Here is a 26843-nt window from a genome sequence, read left to right on the forward strand (position 1 = left end):
AGAATTCAAAAGGGCACAGCCAAGCTGTGTGTTCTCTGCACAGGGTGGGGTCGTCCTCTCCTGAAGTGGGGGCTCAGACTCCTGATTCTCCAGAAGGGGTGCCCCAGGAATGGTGAGGTTCCCACCTCTACGAGTGCCTTCCTGCCCCACTGACCCCTGGAGCTTTGTTCAGTGAGGGGCAGGGTCCTGGCACCACATGGCCCAGTTTTCAGCCCCTTTAAGTGGCTGGCTGCTGTGAGCATGGGGTGCGCTGCGGGCAGAGGTTTGGCACCCAGGTCTGTCCATCTGCCTTGTTAGACAGGCCTTAGTGCCCCTTTTCTGCTGGTTCCGAGACATGATGCCAGGCCCTGGGTGGAACAGGATGATGGGATTGATTCATTCTACCTGGAGCTTTCCCCACCTGGCCCGGAACTCCTATGCTTGTTTCCGGGACCCTCCAAGCAGACATGATGGGGCACCCAAGAGCCATGAGCCTGCCATGCTGGGTTCTCTTCCCCCTTGGGCTGGGGGACCCCTGAGTGATGCTGCCCTAATCCAAGAAAGTTAAGGTCTCACTGTGGGGATCTCTCCAAAAACCTGGGGAATTCTGGGCATGAAGCTAATCCCATCCTGGGGGTGCCCACCCTGCCCTAGTCAGCCCAGAGCACCTGTCCTCACTGTGTGACCTTGGGCAGGCCTGGCCCTCTGTGTCTGGTGTCCTCACCAGGAGGTCGGGGTACTGACCAGATTTACTGCCATATGGGAGTCACTGCTGTGCAGACACAGGCAAGGGTCAGTCAGGACCCACTTTTGTTCCAGAGAGCCATGGGCTGGGGAAGCTGAGGCACAATGGGCAGTGGGGGGTGTGGGTTGGACCAGCACGGCCTAGGGTGTGTGCACCAGGAGTGCAGCTTTCCCTCCCCTGTTGGGGCCAGTCAGCATGATCAGCCTCGGATTTCCAGGAAACCAGGTTGCTCTAAACCCCAGCTGTGGTTGGAGGGGTGCCAGACTCTTGGGGCAGGGCTCCTGTAGAGCCAGCCATTCTCTGGAGAGAAGCCTGAGGATGGGTCCCTGGTTTCCCTGGCCCTTGGTGGCTGCTTAGTGTGCTGCTGATGGTTCATTCCCATCTCCAGGCCTCTGCACTTGCTGAGCTCTCTCTCTGGATATCCCCAGTTAATCACTAGCGTGGTCTCGCTAAAGTTTGTGATCTGCATCTAATGTGATGGTAAATTGGTATCTGTCCCCCAAGGGACTAAACTGGTCTGGGAGGGCAGAGCCCATGTGTCAAGTCCCTAGGAGTTTAGTAAGTCTTTGTGGGTTCCTTGATCTGCGTGCACCACATGGGGTAACTGATAAACTGAGTCTCGCATTTTTGGGCCAAGTTTTCTTTGACACTGCCAAAATTACCCCATAGATGTGCCAGTTTATTTTCCCAACAGCATTAAATAATGCTGCCCTTGTTTTCTTCAACCCTGCCAGCACAGTGCATTTGTAAACTTTGATGGCTGAAAAAATAACATTTTAGGATTTGAATTTGCTTTTCTATGAAGTAAGCACTATTCCCTGAATTAAAAGTCATTTGAACTTGTTTCTCTGCTGGGCTGCTGATCATTGTTTTGTTTTGTAAAAGCTCTTCACACAAGTGGGGCAAAAGTCTGAAAAAGAAAAAAACTCCCCGACTCTGCAGAGGGAATCGTGCTGGAACCACCTGGAGCAGAGGCTTGGAGTGAGGAGGAAAGGGGCCCGTGCACTGGGGTTGGCATCTTGAATCTCTGACCACCCTGCCTGGTCTGCTGGGGCCCAGCCAGCCCAAGGATAAACTAGGGCGGGAATCGAACCCACACAGCCATGGGGGACCCCTCCGGCATCCTCAGGCTGAGGTACTCAGGCCCTGCACCTCACTTCTGAGTCAGGACCATTAGGGGCAAGATTGGGTGCCAGAGCAAGACAAAACCCATGGGGTTCCCAGACCAGACCCAGATCCTCGGACCAAGAGAGGCCATCTGAGAACGAATCAGAATCACATTGGGATCCTCAGAACTTAGGATCATGAATTCTCACAGGTAAGGACACACCAAAAGTAATGGCAGTTCACTGCAGAGGGTAGGGTTCAAGAACAGACCCAGCAGGCCTTGCTGAAGCTGGAGTAACACAACCTCCTACCCCCAGTCCCTGCCACATCTCCAAGGAGCCACAGGAGAGCACTGGAGGTTCCCAAGCACCCGGCAGGGGCAGGGCAGCAGACCCTGCACAGCAACCGGAGAGCCCTGCCCCTCTCAGATTACAGCTGCTGGCCCTCTAGGGATCTCCCTGCCCCTCTCCACCCATCAACAGGATGGAGGTGGAGAGGGGCTTCCCTCCTGCCTGCCCCCTCCCCCATTCCATGACCGGAATTGTGCAGTCAGGTAAGTTAACCAGCATTCTCCGGGACTCACTCGTTCTCGACCCATGTCTGCCCACCTCAGAGAGTTTCCCTCCCAGAGACCCCACATAAAGTGGCTTTCCCAGGCCAGCGCTCAATGACCTTGCTTTATTTATTCTTGTCACCCAACGGCTTCTGAAATGGGTATTCATCCGCTGGCTTGGCCAGTGCCTGAGCTGGTGTGCAGGGTGGGTCCAGCTGCTGTGTCTCCAGCTCCTGACTCAGGGCCCTGCACACAGAAGGCGCTCAAGGCGCTCCAGCCCTGGTATCAGTCGGCAGCCTGGATCCTTCCTCCCACGGCTGAAAAGGATGTTATCTCATTCCAGAATCTCCCTGTGGAGACAAGGTGTGGCGCCCCCCACCCCACCCCCGCTGGTGATTTGTATACATTTGCATTCGTTTGCATGGCTTTTCGGGAAGGGGATCTCCCTCCCCCACCCCCGAAGATTTCCCTTTCCCCCGGTTTTCCAGTAGGATGCAGGGCGGCTGGCCCGGCCTGTGAAAATGTTGGGCTGTAAGAGGAACTCGGTGTCTTCTCCACCCTCCTGGCCCCGGGTGGAGGGCGTATGCCAACGGGCAACAGATGCCCGTGTGGCAGCTGCAGGCCCGCAGCCCAGGGAAGCGGCAGGCCCACCCTGCACAGTGCGTGGAGAGGGAGAGAGAAGACAGTCCTGGGGGACACGTGGGGATTCAAGAGAGACACAGAACCCAGCTGGAGTGGTGTGCATCGGGCAAAGGAGACCACCATGGGGCGGCAGAGGCTGGGGAGGACTCTAGTGCCACAGCAGCCAATTCTGTGGATTGTTAGATCTCATCCATTTAGGGAGGGAGGTAACCCCGTTTTGGAGGCCAGGCCAGGACTTCAGAGCCTCCAGAGGCCAAAGTCTCACGGGTGCACCAGCGAAGGGTCCCAAGATGATAGTGTCTGGGTCCCTTGTGGCATGACCACAGGCAAGGGACTTCCCCTCCCCACGCCCTGGTCTCATTTATGCAAATAGGTATATGCCAGACACTGCCTCCCCGGGTAGTCATGGGTCTCCATCTACCTAGGTTCACGGCTGATGACAGCCCCTCCCCCAAGACTTTCATTACGTAATTAATGCCTGGTACAGGGCAGACACTTAATGCGTGCTTGACTAGGGAACCAATGAATGAATGAATGAAGTGGATTCTGTGTCACGCTCCTGCTAGGCCTGCTTCAATTTATTCCTCTGAGGCATGGGCCATTTTATCCCTATTTACAGATGGGAAAACTGAGGCCCAAAGAGAAGGAAACACTTCATCGGGACTTTGAACCCCAGTGTGTCCCACTCAGCCTAAAGGAAGGCTTTGGTGGTGCTCTCCCGCTGGGCTCTTGAGAAACGAGGCGGGTCTAGGTACCATTTGGAGTTCAAGCAGAGCCAACTTTCCTCAGGCAACCGCGCAACCCTTTAACTGACCGGTCCCGTGGGAGAGTGAGCTCCCCGGTAGCTCAAGGCAGAACAGCACAGTGGGGATTTGAGTGCTGAAGCCACTGCTCTGGACTTGTGGCCTCCTGTGAGTGACATGCCATGTCTGAACCTCAGTTTCGCCACCTGCCCACTGGAGAGATTAATAGCCTGCGGTCAGTGCCCCACGAAGCAGGGACATTTAGGAGCCACCCCGCCCTAATCCCCCAGCCACCACGTGGCCCGTCCAGGCCTACCCAACCAGTCCAGGGCGGAAAGGGTGCCGGTCCTGCCCGCCCCCAAATGCGGGGGCGGAGTTTTGCCGACCCGGGAGGCGCATAAATCTGCAGCCGGCGGAGAACTGTCCCTTCAAGCCCTGCTGTTAGGGTCTCCAGCTGTTAACGCTGAGCACAAATTCCTGGGAGAGGGACAGACGGCTGGGCGAGGGGCACGCGGCTGCCTGGGGCAGTGCAGTCGGACCTAATGGGAGGCGAGGTGGACAGACAGACAGACGTAGGAGGTAGACGGTAGATGCAGAGGAGGAGCAGGGAGGCCGACCCTTGCGGGTAGGAGCCCAGATTCCTTGCCCAGGGGGCTTGGGTCTGAGCCCCCTCTCACTGCCTCCCCCCGGGACAGAAGGAGAAGGCGTGTGTCCCCCACAGACAGGGAGTGCATACCACCTGAGTGGACGGCAGCAGGCTCAGGGTTCCGAGCCCGTCTTCCTTCCTCTTACCTTAGGCAAGAGGCGTGCCTCTCTGTGGAGGACAAGCATCCTCCACCTTAGCGCAGTCCCGGTTTCTGGGCTGCTGTCCGCTTCTCTCACCCGGGGTGTTCGGGGTTGGCTGGACTGCCCGGTGGGAGGCTGCGCTTGCCCCCCACACCTGTATGTACCACATGGAGGACGTCGAGGCGGGGGCGCGGGTCACGTTCGGAGCCTGGGACTACGGGGTCTTCGCCCTCATGCTGCTGGTGTCCACTGGCATCGGGCTGTGGGTAGGGCTGGCGCGGGGTGGGCAGCGCAGCGCAGAGGATTTCTTCACTGGGGGCCGACGCCTAGCGGCCCTGCCCGTGGGCCTCTCGCTGGCCGCCAGTTTCATGTCGGCTGTGCAGGTGCTGGGCGTGCCGGCCGAGGCCTACCGGTACGGCCTCAAGTTCCTCTGGATGTGTCTGGGCCAGCTGCTCAACTCTCTGCTCACCGCTGCTCTCTTCCTACCGGTCTTCTACCGTCTGGGCCTCACCAGCACCTACCAGGTACCAGGCGGAGGCCCCGGGGCAGGACCTGCCAGGCTAGGAATGCAGGCGCCAGGCAGGGGGAGGCCCTGGGGCTTTCAACTGCTATATGGGAGGCCGCAGGCCGCCGACTTGGTGCTTTAATGGGGGCCCCCAGGCAGACAGGTGGGGAGGGTTCTGGGAAGAAGCCCCAGGCGATGGGTTGAAGGGCAGGAAGGAGGAAGAGGAGCGGGTCTCCTGGTACTCTTCGGTGGAAGTCCCCGCAAAGTGGCACCAAGCTCGGCCAGGTGTGCACTCACGTGTGAACAGACACACACCTGTCCCCCACAGACAAGGAATGGGTAGCACCCGAGTGGACGGCAGACGCGGGGCTGCAAGCCCGTCTTCCGCCCTTCCTCCTACCTTGGGCAAGAGGTGTGGCTCTGCTCGGCTTTCCCAAATGTCCGACCTGGCTAATTATAGGACCTCCCTCCAGAGCAGTGGGCAGTGATTAAAATCGTAACCGGTATACAGTAGGCAAACAGTTGGTCACAGGTACTCTGTGAATCAGGGGGCATGTTGATTCAGAGCAGCGCCTCCCCGGGGGCTGATTACACACCTCTGGGCTGGGGGGGGCGTGTGCGCGCCTGATGGAGCAGGCCTCCGGGGCACAGGCGCGGGGCCGGCGCGTGTGGACAGGTATTTGAGGACAAGTCAGTGTGTGCGCCTGAGTGCGGAGAGCGCAGTCGGCCTCTGGAGGGAGGGCAGAAGCTACGGGTGCGGGGGAAGGACCCCAGAGGCCTCGGGCCCCTGGGTGGGACCTGTCCTAGTGACCACGAGCCCACGGCTCCTTGCAGTATCTGGAGCTGCGCTTCAGCCGCTCGGTGCGGCTCTGCGGGACCCTGCAGTACCTGGTGGCCACAGTGAGTGGTCTCGGCCCCGCCCCAGCCTACAGTCTCTCTCTGGGGTCCCGCCTTCGTCGGCCCCGCCCACAGCCCATTCCCCAGTCCTTCACCTCTCCGCCCCCATCCAGCCAGGCCCCACCCGCCCGCCTGGCTGGCTCCGGCCCCTGCGGACTAGACCACAGGTTTGGCCCCTAGGCCCCTCCCATATGCCCGACCTGAACCCTCCCTACCACCGTCCTCCCTCTGCTTCTGGATCCCCTATACGTCCAGACGCCAATACCACGCTCTCCCCACCCAATACGCCCCACCGCCTCACCTGCCTCGCTCTCTGCCTGCAGATGCTGTACACCGGCATCGTGATCTACGCCCCCGCGCTCATCCTGAACCAGGGTTTGACTCTGAGAGATGGGGGGGCGTATGGCCAGGAGGGAGCACAGGCTAGAGACTGGACAGGAGGAGGGGAAGGGGCGGCCCCAAGGGAGACACGGGAGGAAAGAATCCTACAGACACCGGAGGCCAAGCCTGCACCCTGCCTGGCTGCCTAATGAGGGGTTTCCTTGCACAGTGACTGGGCTGGACATCTGGGCATCACTCCTGTCCACTGGAGCCATCTGCACCTTCTACACGACTGTGGTGAGCGATCCTACCCACCCACTCCATGCGGCGGCTCCATGCCTGCTGGCTGGGGGAGACCCTAGGCCCACTTTCCACTTCTTTATCTCCCCTTCCTCCTGAGGAAGCCCTTGGCCAGGCTACCCTTCAGTTTCCTCGCCTTTATAAAGAAAGGTGATTTGAAAGGCTTATGTCCAGGGATATGCTAGTTTCAGGTCTGGCTGGATCCTAGGGCAACAGTGGTGCCTCTGAGTCCCTCTCCCAACTCTTGAGGCCCCAGCTGCTGCGGGTTTCCATCCCTTCTGGCAGAAAGTGAGTTCCTGTTTCAGGAAGTGCTGGCTGAAGACCTAGGAGAGCTCTGTTTGTCTGGCCCAGTCTTGCCTGCAGGATGAGTCATTCACAAAAGTTTCTGGGACTGGGAGATTCTGAATGGTTATTCCTGGAGCTGCAGGTGGGGCTGGTCTTACCTGAAATACCTGACACGGGGCCTCTACAAAGGAAAATCCAGGGGCCGCCACAGGAAGGCAAAGGCATGGAGGCTGGAGGGTAAAAACAACAGCTAATAATAATAGTAGTAGTAATAACAGTAATAATTGTGGCAGCCATACTCACTCACTCACTGAACATTTGTATTTGCCAGGTGCTGTTCCAAATATTCGCTCATATTAATTAATTAAATCATCACAATCCCACCATCAGGAAGGGAGTTATGGTTATTAACCCCATTTTACAGATAAGAAACTGAGTCAGAGAAGAGCATCATTCCCAGCCACTGCCAGAGGCCAGGCCAGGTTGGCCCCAGACAGGTCCTTGTCTGACCCCCGTTTCATCCTCTGTCACATCCCGCAGGGCGGCATGAAAGCTGTGGTCTGGACCGACGTATTCCAGGTCGTGGTCATGCTGACTGGCTTCTGGGCAGTCCTGGCCCGCGGGACCGTGCTCGTGGGAGGACTCGGGCAAATGCTTGAGGTTGCCCAGAACCACTCCCGGATCAACCTGATGGAGTGAGTGAAGATGTAGAGGGGGACACTGCAAAACGGCGCGCTGGCATCCCTCTGCTCTAGGAGAAGCCAGCAATGCCTCCTACTCCAGGAAGACTTCCCTGCTCCCCTCCCTAGATTCCCCACAGACAGAACCCTGTCTCCTGTTCTCTACAGTCCCTTAGCCCCTATCCCTCCATCTGGCCCACACCTCTGCCCCACTCCACCCCCTAACCCAGACTGAGGACTGAAGGCTCTATGAGGTCCCAGCTGGGCACAGAAAGAATGGTTTTTTGAATGCATACATGGATGACTCAATAACAAATAAATTTTCAATATGGTAAACTCCTACTCACACTTCAAAACCCACCCCAGATGTCCCCTTAAGGCTTATAAGGTCCAGAGCAGCTATCTGGGGGCCCTTGAGAGGGTGAAGTCAGAGTGGCATTCCCAGGTGGCTGACTTGTCCTGCCCTCACCTAGCTTTGACCTGGACCCACGGAGGCGCTACACATTCTGGACTTTCATGGTGGGTGGCACCTTGGTGTGGCTCTCCATGTATGGTGTGAACCAAGCACAGGTGCAGCGCTATGTGGCCTGTCGCACAGAGAAGCAGGCTAAGCTGTGAGTATTTAGGAGGGGCAGGGTGTGGGCCTCTGGGACATACTATCCCTTGCTCCCCAGCCTGAGGCTGCCCCTTTCGCCAGGGCCCTGCTTATCAACCAGCTGGGCCTGTTCCTGATCGTGTCCAGTGCTGCTGGCTGTGGTATCATCATGTTCACGTTCTATATAGACTGTGACCCTCTCCTCACAGGGCGTATCTCTGCCCCGGACCAGGTAAGTCTGGCCCAAGCTCCTAGGCCGTTCCCACCTCCACTCCCACTTCTGGATGGATGAACCTCTGGGAGCAAGGGTGGAAAAGCATTCCTAGAAGAGAGAACAGCGTGTGCAAAGATCCAGAGGCAGGGAAAGGCTTGGCTCAGAGGAGGCTCTGGGAGGAGTGCAGAAAACGAGACTGGGAGGCAATGGGGGGCTCTGAGAGGTATGCAAGCAGGGGAGGGGCACATTCATACTTAGAGTCAGAGACTCCCTGAGGGATATCAAGGAGAAGATGGGACCATGGTCCAACATCAAATAATGTTGCTCATATCAATAATGACCAGCTCCCAAGTCCCAAGCACCTACTCTGTGCCTCATGCTGTTCCCTTCACAAGCAGTTAGTCTCCCATCATATCCTTCAACATGTGATGAGGCCAAGACTGTCATGCCCCCTCTTTACAGATGAGGAAACTGAGTCTGGAGGGGAGGGAACCAATGGTATTGTCACACCCTGGCTGGAGCTTTTTCCCTAGAGTCAGGAGAGGCTGAGTCTACCGTCCTCTCCTGGGGTCAAATCCTGGACTGCCTGACTGTGCAACTTCAGGCAGGGATTGCACCTCCCACTTTACTGTCCTCATCAGTAAAATGGTGATGACTCGGGACTCTGCCTCACTGGGAACCCAGGGCTCTGTACATGGTGGTGCTCAGTGACAATCCTCAGGTACATGCAATCAATCAACAAACACACTAAGTGTCCCCTATGAGCCCAGTCTTCACTGAGTACTAGGAATGAGCAGTGTGAGGACAGAAGCCCCTGCCCCTGGGGTGCTGCTATCCCAGAGGTTGACCCCTGATTCCCCTAGTACATGCCTCTGCTGGTGCTGGATATCTTCGAGGACCTGCCTGGAGTCCCTGGGCTCTTTCTGGCCTGTGCCTACAGTGGCACCCTCAGGTGAGTGGCCCTGAATGCTCACCCAGTCACATCTGAACCCCTTGGGGCCGCCTGTCCTTATTGGCCACACCCCTATGGGATTGGATGTTCTGGGCATGTCTGTCATTTACTCTTTCTGCTCAGTCCCCAGGGGACAGTGCAGGTGGCTTGACACCAGTGAATTGGCAAGGTGGCAAACTCCTACTCACACTTCAAAACCCATTCCAAATATCCCCTGGAAGCCCATAATATCCAAAATGGTCATTTGGGGCTTTTGGAAGGGTGAAGTCCATGTGGCATGTGGCTAACTTGCCCTGCCCTCACTCACTTTTGACCTGAATCCACGGAGGCACTAGGCTCTGCACATAAGGATCTCAGCTGCGGGGTCTTTACTTATCATCTGGCAGGGACACACCTGACTCCCCGCTCTCCCTTACTGTTTCCTTCCTGCCTGCCCCAAGCAAATGTTTATTGAGCACCTGCTATGTGGCAGGTACTGCTGTTCTAAATACTGAGACACATCTGTGACCAAGCAGTCCCCCACAGCTGTCTTCAGGGGCTTCACATTTCAGTGGTTTGCTGTGACCAGGGTCCACATGGCAGTTATCTGCCCTCCCCTATTCTTGCTCCATAATGAGAACTTGTGTCATTTTTGTCCTTAGTCATGGGTGTCCTTGCTCCTTTGGGGGTGTGTGAGGTCTGTGGGGCTGTTGGGTGGGTATCTCTCTCTCTCTTGGGAGACTCTCCCCTTGGGGTGGGTGGGGTCCTGGCAGGTCAGGTGGTACAGGCAGTTGGGGGCCTCCCTCAGCAGGTGGGCCCAGAGGGAGCGTGGCTGGTCCCTGGATGTGTGCCGATGAGCCTGCTCCTTCTGTCTGTGTCCCCCAGCACTGCGTCCACCAGCATCAACGCCATGGCTGCCGTCACGGTGGAGGACCTCATCAAACCGCGGCTGCCGAGACTGGCCCCCCAGAGACTTGTTGTCATCTCCAAGGGGCTCTGTGAGTTGGGGGGACCCAGTTGGGGGGGCCACAGCAGCCTCTCCCCAGCTGACAGTGCCACCCCGTCCCCTACAGCGCTCATCTATGGCTCAGCCTGTCTCACAGTGGCAGCTCTGTCCTCGCTGCTGGGGGGAGGCGTCCTCCAGGTGAGCCACCCACCCCTGCGCCCCCTCCCCCCGTCTCCCCAAGAGGTGGCATCCTCTGTGTTGAATTGAAGCTCAGACAGGGTCATTCTTTCTGGGTTCTGTCTGACCTACTGGCAGCACACTTCTTGCGGCCACTTATCTGGACTGGAGGTGATGGGAGGTGGGAGGTTGAAGGTAGAGGCAGGAAGGCCTCACCCTGGCTTGGAGATTTGACCGGAGAGAGGATCAGCATCTTTTCCTCCAACCAGGGTAAGAAAGGCAGGAAGAGGGAGGCCCCTCCCCTTCAGAGAAACTGAGGCACAGGAAGTCTCAAGGCCCACAGTGGAATCCCTCAGGCCTTGCTTTCCCAGCGGGTAAACTGAGGCCAGGAGAGGTGGTTTGCTCTGCTCTAGCCCCACTCCCACCCCCACCCACTCTCCCAGGGCTCCTTCACGGTCATGGGAGTCATCAGCGGCCCCCTCCTGGGAGCCTTTATCCTGGGAATGTTCCTGCCTGCCTGCAACACGCCGGTGAGTAGGGTGCTCACGGGCCGGCGAGAGCCCGGGAGGGGAGGCCACCAGCTGGACACGCCTCCCCTGACGCTGGCTCCGCCCCCAGGGCGTCCTCTCTGGGATGGCAGTGGGCGTGGCGCTTTCGCTGTGGGTGGCCGTGGGCGCCGCCCTCTACCCGCCCAGCGCGCAGTCCATGGGGGTCCTCCTGTCATCAGCCGCCAACTGTGCGGCGCCCTCAGCCAACGCCTCTGGCCTCCTGGGGCCCCTCCTCGCCACCAACACCTCCGGCAGGGCCTCCAGGTGAGCGGGCTGCTCTGAAGGGTGGGCATCAGGCAGAAAGAAAGTGGCTTGGGAAGAACTGAGGGAGGGGCGTCCCCAGTAACGGAGGGATATTTCCAGTGGAGGGAAGGGAAAGTATAAAGGCCAGTTCAGTTTGGTGCATTCCAACTATAGTGAGCTGGGGCGGCTTTAATGGGGGAGAAAGGATAGGAGATGAAGTCCAGTCAGAGGTATTGGTCTGATTTTTTTTTAAATTAAGATATAATTCACAGGTCGTAAAATTAACTGTATAAAAGTGGCCTTTAGTACATTCACGACGTTGTGCAACGAGCACCTGTCTAGTTCCAGAACATTTCCATCATCCCAAAAGAAGACCTCAGCCCCCTCCCCCAGCCCCTGACCCCCGATCTGCTTTCCATCTCTATGCATTCGCCCGTTCTGGATATTTTGTAAAAACGGAATCATGTGTTATATGATCTGGTGTATCTGCCTGCTTTCACTCAGCCTGATGTTTTTGAGGTTCATCCATGCTGTAGCATGAATCAGCGCTTCATTTCTTTTCATGGCTGAATTATATTCCATAGTGTGGATGACCACATTTTGTTTATCTAACACCAGTTGGTGGTTATTTCCACTTTTTGGCTTTTGTGAAGAGTCCTGCTATGAACATTTGTGTACAAGTTTTGGTGTGGACATAGGTTTTCATTTGTCTTCATATATGCCTAGGAGTGTAATCGCTGGGTCATATGGTAATTCTGTTTAACTTTTTGCGGAACCACCAGCCTGCTTTCCACAGTGGCTGAATCATTTTACATTCCCACCAGCGATGTACGAGGGTTCCAATTTCTCCACATTCTTGCAAATACTTGTGATTTCCCTTTTTTTTTTCAATTCTAGCCAACCCAGCAAGTGTGAAATGATACCTCATTGTGGTTTTGATGTTGAACATCTTTTCATGTGCTTATTCATCATATTTATATGTCTATTCAGATCCTTTGCCCATTTTAAAGTTGGGTCACCTGTATTTTTATCGTTGAGCTGTGATTTATATATTCTTTATATCTTTATATTTTCTGGATACTAGATCCTTATCAAATGTATGATTGGCAAATATTTTCTCCCATTTTGTTGTTGTCTTTTCATTCTCTTGATAGTGTTCTTTGATGCACAAAAGTTTTCAATTTTGATGAAGTCCAATTTATGTTTTCTTTGGTTGCTTATGATTCTGGTGTCATATTTAAGAAATGATTATCAAATGCAAAGTCATAAAGATGCACACCTATGTTTTCTTCTAAGACTTTAATTTGGTTTGACTGTGAGGGCAGTAGGAAGCCATGGAGGGCAATAAATGGCAGGAGATGATCTGAGTTACACTTTAGTAATCCTCCCTGTGGCTGGGCATAGAGAACATCTGGGGTGGGTGCAGGATAGCAGGAGGGAAAAAGAACTGGCAACTGTACATGTCTGGGTGAGCAGTAATGGAGAAGTGGGCTAGGCCCTGGCCATGGAGATGGGAGCAAGTGAACAGACTGGGAGGCTTTTGGACTCATGCCCACCTCTCCCATCCCCAGCCCTGGAATGGACCCTGGTCGATCTGCCTTAGCTGATAACTTCTACGCCATTTCCTATCTTTATTACGGTGCCCTGGGCACACTGAGCACTGTGTTATGTGGAGCCCTCATCAGCTGCCTGACGGGTAAGCAGGGCATATGCCTCCCTCAGAGGGCACCCTGTCCATCCCTGTGCCTCCAGGACCCACCAGGCAGGGAAAGGAGGGAGGACACTCCTGTAGGCCAAGCAGCCACTGCATGCTGAACACGTCTGCACCTTCGTGCTGCACCGCCTTCAGGACAACACTGCACCTTGCAGGGCTTGTTCTATTTTGCAAAGGCAGGAACTGAGGCGCCCCCTACCGCCTCTCTATTCCCTCCATGTGCCCCAAAGACTAAATCCTTGCTAGAGTCTGCGGGATGGGTGGGTGGGGCACTGTCCTTGGTGCTGAAATATCAGGGCCTTGGTGACTCTCGGAATTGGGAATCCCACAGAAAAGTGGAAAGAGATCAAGAGAAACTTGCTTCCTGAGTATCAGACTGTCCATTTCCCAGGCCTTTATTGAGTCCTTCTCTGTGCTGAACACTATTCTGGACTCTGGGGCACAGCAGTGCATGGCATCACGTGCTGTATCCTCCCGGCCATCCACTGATGTTGTATTACAACTTCTCATTGTGTAGATGAGAAAACTGAAGGGCAGAGGCTTGCCAGCATCCCCAGTGGGTCACTGTTGGGTCTGGGGTTGAAACACATCTGAGCTCTGCCATCCCCTCCCCAGGACCTGGTCTCCAGTGCCCACTGCCCCTGCACTAAGTACCTTCACTTATCTCTGCCTTTCAGGCCCCACCAAGCGCAGTGCCCTGGGTCCTGGGCTGCTGTGGTGGGATCTTGCACGACAGACAGCATCGGTGGCCCCCAAGGAAGAAGTGGCTGTCCTGGATGACAGCTTGGTGAAGGTCCGTCTCAGAGCTGGGCTCCCAAAGCAGGGGGAGGGGCAGTGATGTGGCTTCGGGTGCTCCGGGTACAGCCATATTTGGGGGGATGACGTGGCGAGTCACCCTCATTCTCAACCTTTTGTTACCCCTCCGTGAAAAGTCTCATTTAGGAGCATATGTGTCTTCAACACTTTTCATTGGCCCCTTTAACAAAGACTGAGCAGAATTTCACTCTATGTATTCATTTTCCTCGTATCTGTTTTTACAATTACTTCCACTCTTTGGCAGGTAAAACTGGTTTGCCTTTAGGGTATTGATATAAAGTCTCTCTGAAAATGAAATGACTTAATTTTACTTAAGTTGACTAAGTGAGTCAACTTAGAGAACATCTTACATCAGAAACATGACAGGGGGTAGCCCATCTTCAGCTAAAGCCATGTAGTTGCTATGTGAATGCAATGCCTGGGGGGCCTAACCTAGGCCTGCCCCTGCTTTGGATTCTGTGCTTCATTCCATCACTTCTGAAGCACCTGCTGTGTACCCAGCCCTGCTGTGGGGTCCCTGCCCACTGTCTAAAGGGAACAGACAGAGCTAAGAAGAGAAGGATCTCAGCAGGTGATGAGGAGTAGGACAATAAAATAGGATGTTGTGATGGGGTGGCCTGTCAGAAGAGGTAACTGTTGACAGAGTGCAGAATGAGGAGAAGGAGCCAGGCATAGAGAGATCTGGGGCATTCTTGGTGGAGGGCAGAGCAGGTACAAAGGCCCTGAGGCCAGAGCAGCCTTGACAGGTGGAGGACTGGGGAGGGAAGAGATTTGGCTGAAGTGTTTTTAAAGCTCCCTCCAGCTGCTGTGGGGAAATATTTATTTTCCTGGAGGGAAACAGAGAATCAGATAGAGGAGGGAGGCAAGCATCTGTGTCAGCACTGATGGCCTGGTCTGTGGGGTACATGGAAGCTTTCCAGGCAGAGGGGACAGGACTCGCTGGTGCACTGGACAAGGGGGTATTGTGCAATCCTGGCCGGGTTCTGCCCTCCCCACCCCTCCATGTCCCTATCTAGAGGATGCGTGACACAGCAGAAGTGGGTGCTCTGATGGGTCTTTCTTGCCCAATCCCCTCAGGGTGCCGAGGGGCTGCCCCCTGGAGCCAACAGTCCTCGTGACTTCCTTCCCACTGAGGAGAACAATCTGCTCTTCCTGGGGCAGAAGGAGGTGAATGGAGCCGGCTCCTGGACCCCTGACAGTGGACGGGCCGGAGGTCATGAACTGCAGGAGACAGATCTCTAAGCCAGCCCAGGACTGCCTGCCTGGGGTGGCGTCTCAGGGTGGGCCAGTCCCAGGCTACAGGCCAACAGCCTCAGGCTCCCAAGGCAGGGCTGCATGTCTCTCCCCACGCCCCCCACCCCATCCCACCCCCCCTGCCATGGGAAGAGGCAAAGCCCCACTCTAGGGGGTCACTTATCCAGCCCTCTGCTTCCAGGCAGCCCCTAATGTTAGCTGTTGCACGCCTGCCCACTCCTCCGCAAAACAAGGCTGGGTTTTTCTCTACCTGCAACAGAACGATGTTGGAGTCCCCTCTGGATAACATGGGAAAACTCCAGGCTCAGCATTAAGGTCTGAGATAGTCTCCATTTCTTCCCAGGCACATGTCTGAACCTTAGCAACAATTTCGGAGGTCCTCAGGTCCAACCCCCTGAGCCCCATTTCACAGGTGGGGAAACTGAGGCCTGGAGAGGGGCAGCGACTTGGCCATGGTCACAGAGCAAACCAGAGACTCATCGAGAGTTGGACACCCTTCCTTCACCCACTGTTTTCCTTCCTTTGGTGGGTCAGATGTGACATGACCCCTGACCTCAGGAGCAGGAGGTTCTGGTTGGATGGAGGAAGGAGAAATAATGTTTCCAGACTCCCGTCGGTGCTCGGACATTTTATCTATCTCACCCATCAAGGACTCTGAACCCATTTTACAGAGGGAGAAACTGAGCTCATTTTACAGAGCTCAGTGAGGCTGCCTGAGGTCACCCAGCCAGTCAGGTCTGGGCAGAGACAAGCCTAGGCACTGCATGATGCTGAGGCTCCAGTGCCCACAGGGTCACTGGTGTATAGGGTCAGGTGGGTGTCCCGGAGTCATGCCAGACCCTTAGTTGGAGGCTTCAACATGCACATCAAATAAACAGACACTGAGGCGTGATGTTCTGCGCTTTCTGAAAAATCATTCTAGCGTTGCTTCTTCAGTTACATCTGAGTGTGAATCTGTCTCTTGCCCCCAGCCTATGACCGAATGCACGTGAGTAGTTCAAGCATCAGAGTGAGGTGATCACTCCAACACTGGGGTGCATTGTGCTACACTACTGGATGTATATCTTCCCTCACCTTCTGACTCGCTCCCGAAGCATCACCTCCTCACTGCGCTTTGCACTGGACCCCGTCAGCCTCCATGGTGTCTCCTCACCAGCCTTGGGTCTCTGCCCATGCACCTGTCATGGCTCCCATGGCCCCCGGGGGAGCAGGTAATTGGGGCTCCTGTACTGGGTTCAGTAGGATTCCCCAAATCCATGTCCAACCAGAACCTCAGAATGTCAGCTTATTTGAAAATAGGGTCTCGGCAGGTGTGCTTGGGTAAATTAGGATAAGGTCACACTGAATTAGATGGGTCCTGAATCCAATGACTGAGCCCTTCTAAGAAGAGCAGAAGAGACACAGATGCAGGCACATAGGGAGAAAGCCATGACTACACAGAGGCAGGGACTGGAGGGATGCATCTGAAGCCAAGAGTCCCCAGGAACTGCTGGAGGCGCCAGAAGCCAGAATGGGGGGCATGGGAAAGAGCCTGTCTGAGAGCCTTCAGAAAGAGCCCGGCCCTGCCAACACCTTGATTTCAGACTTCTGGTCTCCAGAACTATGAGAGAATAAATGTCTATTGTTTTCATCTAAGGCAGCCTCAGGAAACTAGCACACCCCTGCCCATTGGGAGGGGTGCTCAGTGACCTGGCCCTCTGTGCAGGCTGTTTGGTGGAGACCTTCCACTGGTTGATAGTCCTTGCTCAGAGTAGAACCCACCTTAGGGGTGGCTAGAGGTGTGAGGGGCAGGGGTGGGGCTAAGACTCCCCTGAGCAGAACAAGTTGCTCTGGCTGGTGTTTTAGAGACCAGCCATGGTGTCACATGTATCAATAATCCATCCCTTTCTATTGCTGAAAAGTATTCTGTTATACAGGTGGCCCACAGTTTGTTCATCCACTCACCATTTCGACCCTGAAAACAGCCAGTTATTTTACCAGCAAAATGGGTTTATGGCAGCAAAACAGGAATGGCAAAGGAATTGCAATTCGGGACACCCAAGCTATGGCAAAACCATAGGCAAGTTGGGAGAGCAAAGGAGTAGAACATTACTTTCTAGAGAAAAAGGAGGAAGTTGGGAGGGTCTGCTTTGAACCAATGCCTGCTGGCAATGCAGGAAGGTGAGAGTTCAGGGTAGTGACGGTTTCTCATTGGCTGAATCTGACAGTCTGTCATTGGCTGGTCTGTTGCCTAGAAGGAAGAAAATCTTCATTCCTTCTGTACGAGTAATAAAATATGCTTCTTCCTGTTGTAAAATGTAAGGTACATATCTCCCTGTGGTGGTCTACAGTTGACATCAAGTGGTAGGGCATGAAAGCTTTTCTCTTCTGGCCTCCTGACTCTATTTTAAATAAGGTTTCCTTATTCAGTTTCACATTTACAACTTTGGATCAAGCTCTTCCCTTGAAAGCACCACTAAGCAAGAGGTGGGTTATCTATGTCCCTCAGTACCAGGGAGACATTTCCCGGCTGTCAGGTCCCATGCTGCAGGGACAGTGCACAGCGGTGGGAAACCACTGCAGGCCACAGCTGCGTAACAAGGAAGGATGGGTGAGAGGACTCTCGGGTACTTCCCACAGCAAGTCTATTTCTTGCTGAGGTCATGGGCGTTGGAAATCATCCTGACTACTTTGTGCAACTGGGTGTCTATTTCCCGCAGAGGAGTTTATCCATGTGCAGAAGGTGGTGTTTGCTATCACACGGATGCCTCCTTGCTCAGCAAGCAAGGTAATCGAGAGCTATGCAATTGTCCAAAACTACTTTGGCATATGAGTCCAGTGATCATTGGGCTGCTGCTGCTCTGGCTGTGGAATTGGCCAGCTCTCCTCATGCGAGGGGGGATTTTTAATCAGGTGTTCCTTAACTCCAGTGAAGGGAGAACAGTTCTCTCTATGGAGGCAAACCTAGACTCATTTTAGATGGCCATGATGGTTTCATGAGGGGGACCAGTGGGAAAGCTGCTGTGTTGTTATGAAGAGAAAAGAGAACAGAAAATCCAGCAAGAGCACATTGTCCTTTATCCTCCAGCTTTCAAGGCAATGAGTTGCCCAAGGGTAGGGGCCATTACCAAAACCTCCACCTGTAAAAAAGTAGCCAGAAGATGCACATAGGTCTCCCTTTTAAGTATTAGCCTTTATGGACCCATTTGTGGGTATAGAGGCATTAGCCTCATTCAGCCAAGTCTCAAATACCATATTATCACATAATGAAAGTCTTTCTAATGATATGGATATGACAGCCAGCTTACAAGATGGGTAAGACAGGACTGACTTAAAATGGCTATTCTACGGTGTCTTTTACATATATATGAGAGATCTTGTTTCTCCAAACCTGGGTTACATTGAGGCAAGAAACAGGGTGTGTGGATTTAGTGTTCTATTCTAACCTTATAAAAGGGACACGTGGGACAATTCAGGCATGCTGGGATTGCTGCAAAATCTCTTAAAGGGTGGACTGTTGTTATGGAACAGATCAGGATTTCTGTTACCAAACGCAGTAGTCAGAAAGGTTACCCTCTGTTGGGATGGATTGGGAAATGTGGGTAAGAGCATTATCTGCCTAAGGAGGAGTGGGAGAAAATAGGTTCAGATGCCGAAGTGAGAAAAGGGTATACAGGTCTGGTCAAGGCACCCTGGGAAAGCTGTCTCCATCAGATGCAATCTGCTTCAATTCCTGGACATTTTTACTTTGAGGCTGCCAAACCGGGTGCAGGTTCAGCCAGGTTGGGTGCTTTCTTAAATGCGTCACTTGAATCCAAGAGTCTCTTCCCTTAAGTTTGGCAGCACCATGGTTGATTTACCCTCCCTGGTAGGTGCTTCCAATGAGGTGGGACCGAGTCCTTTTGGAGGTGTCTTTTCCAATAGATGAAATCTCTAGGTCGCAAAGTGGGATGTTTAAGGTCTACATCTCCTGGGAGCGCACTGTGAAAGATTGTTCTACCGAAGGATGGTTATTCTCGACAGAAGTGATTAGTCCTTTACAGGACTGAAGTCTATCTCCTTTTGCTGACTCTGGGTCAAAGGAGGCGGGGGCCAAGTGCATTGGATGTCCTGGGACTATTTCAAAGGGTGAGAGTCCATGGTTCCAGTGGGGCGGAGCTAAGATTTAGAAAGACCAAAGGCAGTGCTTTTGGCCAGGATATTTGAATGGTGTCTACACATTTTTCCAGTTGAGTCTTAATAATGCCACCACTGTGTTCGGCTACCCCTGAGACCTGAGGACGGTAAGCACTGCGCAAGGGTAGAATCAGCCGAACAGCACAGACTTGTCAAAGACCTTGGCAGATGAAGTGAATCCCCCAACACTGTGAAGCTCAAGAGGGATTACCGAGGCATGCAATGATCTTTTCTAATTGGATTATAGCCACAGAAGATGCTGTAGCCTGTCTACAAGGTTAAGCCTTAGTCCAGAGAAAAAACACACAAGCCATGACTAAAAACATATTTATATCCACGAGATGGGGGGAGCTGCATTAAATCTATTTACCAAACCTCAAATGTCCAATGGACAATTTAAAATATCTGGGAGTATGATTTCCCTCATTTGTGGAGTATAACAATAAAGCAAAACTGAAGGAACAAAACAGCAGCAGACTCACAGACTCCAAGAAGGGACTAGCGGTTGCTAAAGGGGAGGGGAGGGGAGGGAGGGAGCAGGGGATTGTGGGGTATCATGATTGGTGCACATGGTGTGTGGGGATCATGGGGAAGACAGTGTAGCACAGAGAAGGCAAGTAGTGACCCTGTGGCATCTTACTACACTGATGGACAGTCATTGCAATGGGGTATGGGGGGCACTTAATGATATGGGTGAATGTAGTAACCACAGTGTTTTTCATGTGAAACTTTCTTAAGAGTGTATATCAATGATACCTTGATAAAAATAAATAAATAAATATCTGGGAGTAATGTGGATGGGTTTCCCCTGATTGTATTTTGGAAAGGTAGGACGACTGAGGTAGGCACTCTTTATGGCTTTATTAATATGTCCCTATCAGTATTGGTTCATAAAGGGTATTTTTATTTCATTTTATCAGTAGAGCAATGGTTTAATGCATGTATAGTGATTACTAATGGGAATTTTAGAATCTCTGGCAGAACTGAGTTGTGATTTGGTGCGAGCCAGGGTTCTCTGTTTTTATTCAAGGCAGCCATGATTAGATTCCAGTATTGTTTTTCTTCTCTGGGGCAAGTTTTTGGACATCTCCTGTCAATTTTTCTGGATTATCATTTTGCGCAACACCCCTTTGAACTATGACAGAGGGTCGGTCATTGGTTCCTTTAAGAACAGCATTTTTAGCAGAAACATCAGCAAGGTGGTTTCCTTTAGCCTCCAGGTAGTCAAGTCTGGAATGACCACGGACCTTAATAGCCAGATAACCTGTCAAAAGTGCTCTTTTAATTTTCTTCCTGCTAGAGATAAGGAAACCTCACTGTTTCCATAACATTCCATATCGACTGTCATTATAGATGTTTGTGGTTTTGGCATTGGCTAAGGTACAAGCCCAAGTAAGGGGGTATAGCCCAGCCTCTTGGCCAAACTTGTCAAAGGTAGAGAGGGGCTGCCTCAGTGACTTCAAAAGGATTCACAATAGCATACCCAGCATGGTATTTACTGTGTTCATCCTTTAAAAAGATGCATCAGTAAACCAAGAAAAATCTTCTGTGGTGAGAAGAATTTCCTATGCATTGTCCTGAGGAATCAGAAGGTTAGCATTTAGCAGCTGTGAGGAATTTCCTCGGTGAAGGAGGGGTGAAGAATAGTAGGATAAAGGTCATTGCAGTGAGAAGACTTATGTGAGAAGCAGTTAGCATTTCATAGAAGGAGAGATGACTCACTGAAAAGTATTGAGTGTGGTGAGAACTTAGGAGGGCTTCTACTACATGGGCTATTAGAGGTCCCATGATTATTTCTTCACTGGCAGTAACAAAAAGGGCTGTGGCAGGAATGCCTCTGAAGCAGGGTCCAGTTGATGGCTGTGATACCCTTCTGGGTTGATGACAATCTCCATATTTTGGGGTGAGTACTCTAAGGGCATTCCCTTCCCTCTCACATGCAAAGAGGAAAAGGGGGAGCTGATAATTAGGATTTCCAAGGGTGGGGGCTTTATTAACCTTTTCTTTAAGGCTCCAAAGGCTATGTCATCCTGAGTTTGTAGGTTTTGAATACAATATATAGGGATTAGGCCATACTAGAAAAATTTGGAATGCAGTTTTGACAGAAGCCAACTAGACTGAGAAAACATCATAATTGGTCCTTAGTTTTGGGTTTGGGAAAGGTCAGGATTCCACAAAGCCAAGCTAGATCTAAACATAGCCCTTGTTTCTAGCTCAGGTTCCCTAAATATCAAACCTGAGTTTGAGAAAACTGGAAATTTTTCCTTGCAGACTTTATGTAACTGTAAGACTAAAAGGTTTAACAGGTAGATGCTTGGGAAAGAGAGCAGAAAAGCACGTCATCTAAATATTGTAACAAAGTAGAGCCTCCAGAAAACTTTATAGCATCTAGTCAACTTGTAAGATTTTGGAGAAGTAAGAAGGACTCTCTGTAAAACCTTGGGGCATTACCATTCAGGTGTACTGTTATCCTTCCCAAGGAAAAATGATAATGGCTGGCCTTATCACAAGGATGCTAAAGAAGGCTCTACGTAAATTGAGCACAGTGAAAAATTTGCTTTCAGGGGGGATGGAAGCCAATAAAATATGGGGGTTAGTAACAACAGGGTGTCAAGGGATAACAATATTGTCTATGTCTCAGAGATCTTGGAGAACCTCCATCCTCGGCTATTGGGTTTTCTCAATGTAAGGATGTTACAGGGACAAGGGCAGGGGATAATGAGGTCCTGAGCCTTATAGTCTTCTATTATGGGCTTGATGCCTTGAGGGTTTCTTTATATATACAGTATTGATTAATGTTGGGAAGAGGATTTGAGGGATCTCTTTGAATCTTCACAGGAGGTGCACTGTGATTCTGCCAATATCAGTTGAAGATTTTGCCCATAATGAGGGTGGTAGCTGACCCAATAGAGACAAATGGTTTAGTGTCCTTAGAATTAGCCCCTCTGAGGTGGAGCACGTAAAAGATGTTGAAGAGTCACTTGATTCACCTACTTTATTTTGGTTGCTCCTTTTGAAATTCTAGAATTATTTTCTCCTTTTGGGAGAAAGAAATTCCAGCATATTTTTCTAAGACATCTCTTATTAGTGAGATTTAGTGAGTCAGGGTGGGGGCTGGGTAGGAACTAAGGAGAAAAGAAGGGGTATCTCTTAGAGGACCTAAGCAAAAGGGAGAAGGTTTAGAGATAAACTGTTGAGGTCTATTAGAGACCGCCAGGATTTGAACTGTTTTGGCATTGAACTGAGGCAGTGGGTCGAGCAGCATAGTGTAGCTCCAGGGCTAAGGAGGATAGCCAAGGAGTTCATTCCCAGTCTGGAGGATTGTTTTTCTGAGCCAATTAAGGGGGTGGATTGGGAAGAGCTCCTTATTCTTTCTCCTCCACTCTTTACATGCTAGGTGTTTTACTCTGTACTCTTTTGTGTTTCCCTTGACTACTTTTTTTTTTTTTTTTTATTGAAGGGTAGTTGACAACAGCATTGCATTACATTAGTTTCAGGTGTACAACACAGCGACTCAACATTTATATACATGATATTTCTAGGTACCAGGTATCACCATACCAAGTTGTTACAATATTTTGACTATATTCCTTATGCTATACATTACATCCCGGTTACTTATTTATTTTACAATTGGAAGTGTGTTTATATATATATATATATATATATATATATATATATATATATATATATATATATATATATATATATATATATATATATATATATATATATATATATATTTTGTGAGGGCATCTCTCATATTTATTGATCAAATAGTTGTTAACCACAACAAATCTCTGTATAGGGGGGTCAATACTCAATGCAAAATCATTAATCCACCCCAAGCCCAATTTTCGTCAGTCTCCAATCTTCTGATGCATAACGAACAAATTCTTACATGGAGTACAAATTCTTACATAGTGAATAAGTTACATGGTGAACAGTACAAGGGCAGTCATCACAGAAGCTTTCGGTTTTGTTCATGCATTATGAACTATACACAGTCAGTTCAAATATGAATATTCATTTGATTTTTAAACTTGATTTATATGTGGATACCACATTTCTCTATTATTATTATTTTTAATAAAATGCTGAAGTGGTAGGTAGATACGAGATAAAGGTAGGAAACAGAGTTTAGTGTTGTAAGAGAGCAAATGTAGATGATCAGGTGTGTGCCTGTAGACTATGTGTTAATCCAAGCTAGACAAGGGCAATAAACATCCACGTATGCAGAAGATTTCTCTCAGAACATGAGGGGGGAGGTTCTAAGCCTCACCTCTGCTGCTCCCCATTTTCTCACCAGATGGCCCCCTGCAACTGTGCCTGTCTTAGGTTGTTCCTCCCTTGAGGAATCTTACCCGTCTCTGGCTAACCAGTCATCTTCCGGGGCCATACAGGGAAATGTGAAGTTGGTAAGTGAGAGAGAAGCCTTATTGTTTGAAAAGGTTAGCTTTTTACTTCTTTGCATATTTATGCCCTGTGGCTTCTATGCCCAGCATTTGTCTTGAGGTGTCTTTACCACTTGGAAGAATTATGATACTCGGTAAATTCGACGTGTGGCACGAGTTCTATTTAAAGGTTGTGATTAGGAAGGAAGAAGAAAAGCTATAGAAGTAGCAGGCAGAAGAAAACCTGGGAAGATTGATTATTTCTTTGACATATCTTCTTGTAGCGTAACTTCAGCATGGATAGGTTTTAAATGACTAATTAAATTGTGCACACACATTAACATAATAGGAATATAGTTACCTAACCAAAGCATGCCTGTAATTACCAGCCATCTCCAGTGAAACCAAGAAAACCAGTTAGGCACCTTAGGCATTTGTGAAAACTTATCTATGATATGGTGGATATTGTCTGACTGAACTTAAACAGTCTGAGAGAATTCAGATAAACTAGAACAACCCATTCCTGGGGACTGTTCATATCCCATATGTTCTTTTAACGATAAATAGTCTGTGGTTGTAAGATTTTGGAGCACTACAATTTGCACTTCTCCTAATTCTTGGTTGAGTTCCAACAGTATAGATCCAGTCAAATTTGTTGTTTTACTGTATGCACAGGCCAGCTTAGATATCTCCTTCATCATTCCCATGGCAAGTCCAGGAACTGGTGGGATGAGTGCATCTACACCTGTGACAGTGCGTGGATCTTTGTTGAAGTTTTTTTTTTTTTTTCTGATCATCTTCTGTCATGAGTCTTCCCGAGAGTGCTGATGTTGGAAGTTCTTTTTCATATCGTATCTTAGTTCATTTTCGGGGTAGCCAAATTAGGCTTTGATCCTCTGTATAAACACAAACAGACCCTTTGCCTACACTTTTATATGTCCTTTATATCATTGTGTAGAACTCATTAGAGGTCACCACATAGGAACTGCATTTTTTTTTTAATCATTAATCTACACTTACATGACGAATACTTTGTCTACTAGGCTCTCCCCTATACCAGGTCCCCCCTATATACTCCTTTACAGTCACTGTCCATCAGCGTAGCAACCTGTTGTAGAATCACTACTTGCCCTTGACTACTTTTGTGGATAGCTGATTTTATTTTTTGCCTTTAGTTAGTATTTGCTTGGTCTGCTTTCTTTGCTGTGATTTTATTTTCTCCGGTGACATCTGTTTAGTCTTAGGAGTGCTCCTATCTAGAGCAGTCCCTTTAAAATACCCTGTAGACGTGGTTTGTGGGAGGCAAATTCCCTCAACTTTTGCTTGTCTGGGAATTGTTTAATCCCTTCTTCAAACTTAAATAATAATCTTGCTGGATACAGTATTCTTGGGTCAAGGCCCTTCTGTTACATTACATTAAATATATCATGCCATTCTCTTCTGGCCTGTAAGGTTTCTGGTGAGAAGTCTGATGTTAGCCTGATGGGTTTTCCTTTGTAGGTGATCTTTTTCTCTCTCTGGTTGCCTTTAATAGCCTGTCATTGTCTTTCATCTTTGCCATTTCAATTATTATATGTGTTGGTGTTGTCCTCCTTGAGTCTCTTGTGTTGGGAGATCTGTGGGCTTCCATAGTCTGAGAGACCATTTCCTTCCCCAGCTTGGGGAAGTTTTCAGCAATTATTTCTTCAAAGACACTTTCTATCCCCTTTTCTCTCTCTTCTTCTTCTGGTACCCCTATTATGAGAATATTGTTCTTTTTGGATTGGTCACACAGTTCTCTTAATATTCTTTCATTCCTAGAGATCCTTTTATCTCTCTCTGCCTCAGCTTCTCTGTATTTCTGTTCTCTGATTTCTATTCCATTAACAGCCTCTTGCACCTCATCCAGTCTGCTCTTAAGTCCTCCCATTGTTTGTTTCACTTCTGTTATCTCCATCCGGACTTCATCCCTTAGCTCTTACATATTTCTCTGCAGCTCCAACTGCATGGTTATGACTTTTATTTTTAATTCTTTTTCAGGAAACTTGGTTAAATCTGTCTCACCAGGCCTTCTCTCTGGTGTTTGAGTGATTTTGGACTGGACCAGGTTCTTCTGCCTTTTCATGGCAATAGAAGTGATCCCCAGCGAGAGGCGCGTGTGTCAGCTGGGAGAACAAAGTCCCTTCCTGCTCACTGGTCACCTTTCCTTTCTCCGCTGCCTGTGCCAGTTAACCACACACAGGGAGCAGCCTCTGGGTTAATTCCCTGAGCTGCCATGCGCGGGGCAGCCCTCCAGATGCCAGGGGGTTGTAGGTGCACGGTGTGTGTTCTCCTGCAAGAACGGCACCCCTTTGTGCCTTTCGGACTTTGCGCCAGCTTCCTCTGCCTGTGTCAGGCAGCTGTGCACAGGGGGCAGCCTCCGGGACTGGCCTGGTTAGCCATGCGCTGGGAGAAGACTCTGTGTGGTTGCTGTGGGTGGGTCAGCAGGTTTGCTTACAGTGCTGGCAGCAGAGGGGAATGAACAGCAGGCTGCTTATCGCCATGAGGGGCTTTGGGGCTGCATTGCTACCCAGGGGGTTAGGGCACCTGAAGTTCCTTAAAATTCCCAGCCTGATGGGCCGAGTGTGCCAGGATGATTTTGTCCACCTGTTAAATAAACCCTTATCCCTTTAAGACTTTTAAGCCCCCACTTTTCTTTTGTCCCAGGGGAGCCGGCTGTGGGGACCTGCTCACAGTCTCCATTTCGGATTTTACTTTTCCATTTCTCCAATATCCAGTACACCATGCAATGTGTGTCTGTGCTCCCGGTGCAGATTACTAGGGCTGGTTATTTAGCATTCCTGTGCTTCCACGCCCTCCCCACTCTGATTCTTTCCCTCCTGCCAGTGAGCTGGGGTTGGGGGAGTGCCTGGGCCCCACCAGTTACGGCTTTGTATCTTACCTTTTCGTGAGGTGCTGAGTTCTCGCAAATGTAGATGTAGCCTGGCTGCTGGGAGGAGATTTCCACCACCCTACTCACGCTGCAATCTTGAGAAATTCCCCTCACCAACACTTTTCTGATTATTTCCATAATAATAGGTGGGAAATGATGTCTCATTGTGGTTTTGATTTGCATTTTCCTAGTGATTAATGATGTTGAGCATCTTTTCTTGTGTTTATTGGTCACTTGTACATCTTCTTTGGAGAAATGTTTTCAGTTCTTTGTCCATTTTTAAAATTCAGTGTTTCTTTTTCTGTTGTTGAGCTTTAGGAGTTTTAATATATTCTGGATATTAACCTCTTATTAGATATATAATTTACAAATATTTTCTCCTATTCTGTGAGTTGTCTTTTC

At 50.6% G+C, this 26843-nt stretch overlaps 1 protein-coding gene across 7 annotated transcripts; it reads left to right on the forward strand.

Annotated features, from left to right (window-relative positions):
* The first annotated feature begins 3 nt into the window (after positions 1 to 3).
* SLC5A5 (solute carrier family 5 member 5) lies at positions 4 to 15873 on the forward strand. Of its 7 annotated transcripts, XM_057490119.1 has the most exons (17): positions 4 to 112; positions 1610 to 2042; positions 2641 to 5079; positions 5895 to 5960; positions 6281 to 6332; positions 6508 to 6575; positions 7404 to 7558; positions 8017 to 8157; positions 8241 to 8370; positions 9216 to 9304; positions 10169 to 10281; positions 10357 to 10427; positions 10850 to 10936; positions 11025 to 11218; positions 12769 to 12893; positions 13589 to 13704; positions 14805 to 15287. In XM_057490119.1, exons 3-17 carry the CDS (start codon positions 4714 to 4716, stop codon positions 14967 to 14969), a joined length of 1938 nt encoding a protein of 645 aa, XP_057346102.1. In that variant the 5' UTR covers positions 4 to 112; positions 1610 to 2042; positions 2641 to 4713; the 3' UTR covers positions 14970 to 15287. The 7 variants fall into 7 exon arrangements, with proteins under 7 accessions (XP_057346102.1, XP_057346107.1, XP_057346103.1 ...); XM_057490121.1 differs by lacking the exons at positions 4 to 112; positions 1610 to 2042 and adding an exon at positions 15325 to 15873 and having other exon boundaries at positions 2442 to 5079; positions 14805 to 14894; XM_057490120.1 differs by lacking the exons at positions 4 to 112; positions 1610 to 2042 and having other exon boundaries at positions 2415 to 5079; positions 8286 to 8370; positions 14805 to 15289.
* The last annotated feature ends 10970 nt before the right edge of the window (positions 15874 to 26843 follow it).

This window comes from Manis pentadactyla, chromosome 12 (genome assembly GCF_030020395.1).
Source record: "Manis pentadactyla isolate mManPen7 chromosome 12, mManPen7.hap1, whole genome shotgun sequence".
Taxonomy (NCBI): Eukaryota; Metazoa; Chordata; class Mammalia; order Pholidota; family Manidae; genus Manis; species Manis pentadactyla.